The sequence below is a fragment of the Myotis lucifugus genome, unplaced genomic scaffold (genome assembly GCF_000147115.1).
Source record: "Myotis lucifugus unplaced genomic scaffold, Myoluc2.0 scaffold_117, whole genome shotgun sequence".
Taxonomy (NCBI): Eukaryota; Metazoa; Chordata; class Mammalia; order Chiroptera; family Vespertilionidae; genus Myotis; species Myotis lucifugus.
In genome coordinates, this window is record NW_005871165.1 from 2299730 (window position 1) to 2306148 (window position 6419).

Sequence of the window (6419 nt, forward strand, 5' to 3'; positions counted from 1 at the left end):
ACGAGAGTTAATTTGCATATTACCTCTTTATTATATAGGATGTATTATATTTCCTATGCTGTGCTTTATATCCCCATGACTATTCTATACCTATCAATTTGTACTTCTCAATTCCTTAACCTTTTTCACCATTCCCAACCCCCAAAATGTTTTCCATATCTATGAGTCTGGGGGGTTTTTTGTTTGTTTTTTTAAAAATATATTTTATTGATTTTTTACAGAGAGGAAGGGAGAGGGATAGAGAGTTAGAAACATCAATGAGAGAGAAACATCGATTAGCTGCCTCCTGCACACCCCCTACTGGGGATGTGCCCTCAACCAAGGTACATGCCCCTGACCGGAATCTAACCTGAGACCCTTCAGTCCGCAGGCCAACGCTCTATCCACTGAGCCAAACCGGCTATGGCTATGAGTCTGTTTTTGTTCTGCTTGTTTGTTTGTTTTTGTTTTTTTATTTTTTATTTTTTATTTATTTTTGCTTGTTTGTTTTTTAGATTCCACATATAAGTGAAATCATTTGGCATTTGTCTTTCTATGACTTATTTCACTTAGCATAATACCCTCTAGGTCAGTGGTTCTCAACCTTCCTAATGCCGCGACCCTTTAATACAGTTCCTCATGTTGTGGTGACCCCCAACCATAAAATTATTTTTGTTGCTACTTCATAACTGTAATTTTGCTACTGTTATGAATCGTAATGTAAATATCTGATATGCAGGATGTATTTAGGTGAACCCTATGAAAGGGTCGTTTGACCCCCAAAGGGGTCGCGACTCACAAGTTGAGAACTGCCGCTCTAGGTCTATCCACGTTTTTGCAGATTGGCAAGATTTCACTTTTTTATGGCTGAATCATATTTCATTGTATATATGCCCCACTTCTTTATCCATTCATTTATTGTTGGCCAATTACATTGCTTCCATATCTTGGTTATAGTAAGTAATGTTGCAATAAATATATGGATGTGTATGCCTTTTCAATTTAGTGTTTTGAGTTTCTTTGGGTAAATAACCAGAATTGGAGTTGCTGGGTCCTTCTGTATCTCTTGTTATAGCCTTTGTTTCAAAGTCTGTTTTGTCTGGTATAAGTATTACTACCCCATCTTTTTATTTTGTTTTGTTTTCATTTTCATGAAATACCTTTTTTCATCCCTTTACTTTCAATTTGTGTGTCTTTTGATCTGAATTGAGTCTCTTGTAGGCATATATAAGGGTCTTAATTTGTTATCCATTCAGTCACCATGTCTTTTGATTGGAGCATTTAATCCACTTGCCTTTAAAGAAATTGTTGATAAATATGTATTTATTGCCATTTTATTATTCATGTTTTTTATTTTTTATTCTTCTTCTAAAAGAAGACCCTTTTAGCACTTCTTGTAATACTGGTTTGGTGGTAATGAACTTCTTTAGATTTTCCTTGTCTGGGAACTTCCTTATCTGTCCTTCTATAACTTTGCTGGGTAGAGTAATCTTGGTTGTAGGTTCTTGATTTTCATCACTTTGAATATTTCATGCCACACCCTTCTGGTCTGCAAAGTTTCTGCTGAGAAATCAGCTGACCGTCTTATGGGAGCTTCCTGGTAGTAACTAACTGCTTTTCTCTGGCTGCTTTTAAGATTCTCTGTTTGTCTTTAAAGTTCTGTTGTTTTAAGCCACCCAGTTTGTGGTAAGTTGTTACAGCAGCCCTAGGAAACTTCAAACTCTTTAGATAATTTGAGAGCATACTGGGGTAGAACCGATTTTCTTCAGCAAGTTGACTATCATATCTTGGTCCTAACATTGTCTTCAGAGGTAAGAATCTTCCTGCCACAGTTGAGCCATCGCGGGGGATCTTGTTGTGAGCCATGACTCAGAGTCAAGTGGGCCTCTTTGCGCGGAACTCCGTGGCCTCCAAACCCTGGCCAAGGTCCGGATTCCAGCCGCTCCCACTGGGATAACATAAGTGCTGCGCACCACTTTCATTATATCCAAGTATCTTTTTATCTAGTTGGGTGTTTTTTAATATGATTTTAGAGAGGAAGGGAGAGGGGTAGAGAGATAGAAACATCCATGAGAGAGAAACATGAATCATCGCCTCCTGCATGATCCCACTGGGGATCTGGCTGGCAACCCACGCATGTGTTCTGACCAGGAATCGAACCAGTGACCTCTTGCTTCATGGATCAATGCTCAACCACTGAGCCACACCAGCCAAGCAAGAAAGCTAAGTATTATAATATAAACATGTGCAAATAAAATGGTGTCTATAACAAGGACTGAAATTACGCATTTTAACTGTTATAAATGGCTGATGTCTTACTTTTCACAATCTCCCTCCAGCCCTGCCTTCACCTCTACCCTTCAAGCTTCTAAGTCGAAGGTACTCTAGCCTTTAGTGTCAGCTCCTACGCTCTCTTTTCCTAGAGAATCTAAATAATGGATAAAAGTCTTAAATTATTCTATAAATAGTTGAATCAGGAAAGTGAAAATTAGAATTATTTTACTTCTGATTGCTGGACTGTATGTATGTCTTTGAATGGGCTCAGCAGTGAATCTAGGACATATGGACTGCCCCTACCCTGCTTTTATGTAAGTTACATCCATATAAATAGGTAGAATGAAGTTAAATAAATATACCTGATATGCAGGAAATAATTTAACATATGCCAAAACATCTGCATTTTTGTCTATGCATACATATATTTAACAATAATTTTAGACCAGCTGCTTGAATCCAACAAACTCAAAAAGCCATTGGCTAAAATAACTAAATATGAAGACAAAGCACATTTAAAGAGCTTGGGAAATTTTTGAAATCATTATTTTAATTGGTGAACATGGTTTTCTTTTTAAGCCAAACAGACATAGGTTCAAATCCCAGCTCTTCCACTTACTGAGTGACTTTGAACAATACAACCCCAGATTGCTGATTGGTGAACCAGAGCTAACTCCTGCTTTAAGAACATGGTGACTAAGACACCAAACATGTAGTCGCTGGCATGATATTCATTCACAAGCCAATAAATGCCGAAAAAACAGAAGTTAGTTAATTGCACAGACATCAACACAGTCTCAAATGTGGGTGGAATGTTATACCCCACAATCTGGTTAGGGTGCATTTTTTTCCTCTTCTATATACAGTTCTCTCCTCAGGAATGGAGCCTTGGCTTTCCCCCTAGTGCTTTGGGAATTATTGAGGATTAGTACAGCAACACATTTGGCCCTTGTTTGCTGAAAAACACATGTGGCCTCAGTATTGCCACAAATCTGTTCAGTTCTATGTGGACCCTGTTCTCAGAGGCCCAACAGGTGGCATGACAAAAAGCATTCTCTGCAAGACCAGCTGAGCCCTCTCTGCCTGCGTCAAATCTACTCCCCACAAGCCAGAACAGTAATTATGAACTACTGTTATCCTGTTATACAGGGAGTACCTTGTCAGTGAGCCATCAGTGAGCCCGAGTCCTGAGTCTGGGCTAACAAATGACAGTATGGTTTGGGGGGGGCAGGAGTTCACTGAAAGATCCTTGATTCTGAATTCTAGTTCATCTTTACTTAAATTAGTAGTTGGGGACTAAACCAAATCTTACCCAAAAATGGAAATGGAAAATTTCCAGGAAGGTAAAGTTAGCTAGATACACTGGTTTGGAGAAATACTCAGGGGATTTACTCCCTGTTGTGGTGGCTGTTCTCTAAGCTGACACACGTAAAGAATAACCCCCTTTCTGAAGTATGTTTAAAAAGTGTGGTGTTAAATCTCAAAACTTTTACAAAAACGGGTTCAACCAGTTCTTTGGAGATGGCAGGCACTGTCACTCATTCAATAACTAATTATTCAGCACCTGCTATGGAGCAAACACTGGTGTAGGTCCTGGGGCAACCAGAGTAAATAAGGCAGACAGGGCTCTGGCCCTCATGACATTGACATCCTTGTGGTTGGGACAATAAACTAATAAGCAAATAAATAAGACAAAGGAAACATACATTTTAAGACCTCAAGGTAGGGGAGTATGTAGGTATTATAATAGAAAATAACAGAGGATACGTCTACATCTACTGGGTGATCAAGAGGGTGAAATTTAGGCTGAGATCTGAAGAAAAATTGGTTTTATGAAAAGGATGGGGCAGGGGATAGGGACAGCATTCCAGGCAGGGGAGCATGACAAGAGCAAAATTCAGAGATGTCATATTAAATTACAGCAGGCTAGCGGAAGCTTTCAAGGAGTAACATGATAGAGGGGGGAGAGGTGGTGACAGGAGTGTGGAGGAGAACCAAAGTGAAGCAGACCAGGGAAGAGGCCATGTCAGTAACCCAGGCAAGAAAGTGTGGCAGTTGGACTGGATGATGGCATTGGAAATGTAAAGATAATTATATATTTTAAAGGTAAGACCTGCAGAACTGATAGATCAGAAGTAAGAGGTAGGAATCAAGACCATTCCCAGGTTTCTGGCTTGAAAAAAATAAATGGATGGTAGTATCGTTTTTAGGGAAGACTGATGGAAAAATAAATTTTAAAGGAGAATTCAGAACTTGACTTTGGAAATGTTAAGCTTGAGATGCCCACGCGACACCCCACTGCCCATCTGTTGCTCTACCTGGGAGCAACTAAAACTCTGAAAAGTAACAGACAAAACTAGCCCTTTTTTTTTACATTTATTTATTTATAACATTTTATCATTTTTATTTTCAATTACAGTTGACCTACAATATTGTTTTGAGTGTATGCCCCAGTGATTAGACATTACATAACTTAAGTGATCATCCCAACAAATCTTGCACCCACCTGACACCATAGTTATTATTTACTATATTCCCTATTCTGTACTTTACATCCCCATGACTATTCTGTAACAACCAATTTGTACTTCTTAACCCCTTCACCTTTTCTCCCATTTCCCTAACCACTCTCCCAACTAGCAACCATCAACATGTTCTCTGTATCTATGAATGTTTCTGTTCTGCTTATCTTTTGTTGTTTTCTATTTATCTTGTATTTAGATTCAATTGTTGATAGCTATGTATTTACATTTTATTGTTCATATCTTTTATCTTCTTCTAAAAGAAGACCCTTTAACATTTCATTTAATGCTGATTTGGGGATGATGGACTCCTTTAGCTTTTTCTTGTCTGGGAAGTTCTTTACCTTATATACACGCTCAAACAAAAGAGGCCTCGTGCCAATTAGTGACGTCCATACTACCTTAACATAAGCAGGTTATATAAGGATATGCTTGCGCAGTATGTATAGTGCTACTGCTGAGTCATTGCCCTGGCACATGCGTAGGGGGGCCTTTAACATAGCAATGCTGCCGTGTCAGTGCCTGCACGCATGCGTATGGCAAGTGGGCCTTTAACCTCCAGTGTACTCTGGTCAGGGCCCCTACACAATCCCATAACAATCTTCTTCCTTCTCTAAATTAATATATACTCATTTGGTATTTAAAATCATGGAGATATAAACTCTGAGAACAGGCAGAAGCAGCTTCCGAGAGCCTCTGGTCCAAACAGTCATCTCTGAGGCTCTGAGACAGAAGTGGCACAAATGAACAGTACCAGCACTGGGACTAGAATTGAAGCCTCAAAACTTTCATGTTATTCAATTCTAAAAATATTTACCAAGTATTCATCATGTCTAAGGCACTATAAATTTTAAGTTTCCATCAATATGCCATTGACTTAATCAACAAAAATCACTAGGTACTCTGCTTAGAATAAAAACTTTGCCCACAAGGAATCCAGAGTGGTGAAAATCAAAAAAGTAAAGTAACAATTGCAGTGAAGTGATTTTTAATCTATACAAAACAGGCTCTCTAAATGATACTCATGATACATTACAAATTTGGTTTTAAAATAGATGTGAATTTAATACAAGTCTTATAATGATTACAATGAATCAGGCACTCCAGAACAATGTGGAGGTACAGTAATTATGTGATGGCATCTCAATAGTCCAAGGGGCTAAAGATATTTTTCAAATATGGATAGAAACTGAGTATTTCTATAGTATTAACCCCTAAGGGCTATTCTCCTTTATAGACTACAATATTATTATCAGTTTCATATACTTTCACTTTATAAAGAATTCCCACAGGAAGAAATTTCTGGAGGTTATCCCAGATATACACAGCTACATTTTCTGTTGTGCTGTAGAGAAAAGGAGAGAAGATCAAAAGACAAATAAAATTTCATGTTTAATATTTACAGAGAACAGAAATTCTATTTTTAAAAGGTGTCATTAAACAAAAACTTTAGAAATCACACAGCAATCAAATAAAATGTTAACATTCTTCTTTCTTATTCTCTATACTAGAGGCCTGGTACATGAAATTCATGCACTGGGGAGGAGGGTTGTTCCTCAGCCCAGCCTGCACCCTCTCCAATCTGACCCCTCAGGGGATGTCTGACTGCCGGTTTAGGCCCGATCCTTATGGGATCGGGCCTAA

At 38.5% G+C, this 6419-nt stretch overlaps 1 protein-coding gene across 1 annotated transcript in view; it reads right to left on the reverse strand.

Annotated features, from left to right (window-relative positions):
- Positions 1-5746: 5746 nt before the first annotated feature.
- PTS (6-pyruvoyltetrahydropterin synthase) overlaps positions 5747-6419 on the reverse strand; it is an 8217-nt gene continuing 7544 nt past the window's right edge. Inside the window, exon 6 of the mRNA XM_006093480.3 lies at positions 5747-6120. Coding sequence (XP_006093542.1) covers positions 5997-6120 — 124 coding nt within the window. The 3' untranslated portion in view covers positions 5747-5996. The remainder of the gene's footprint in view (positions 6121-6419) is intronic.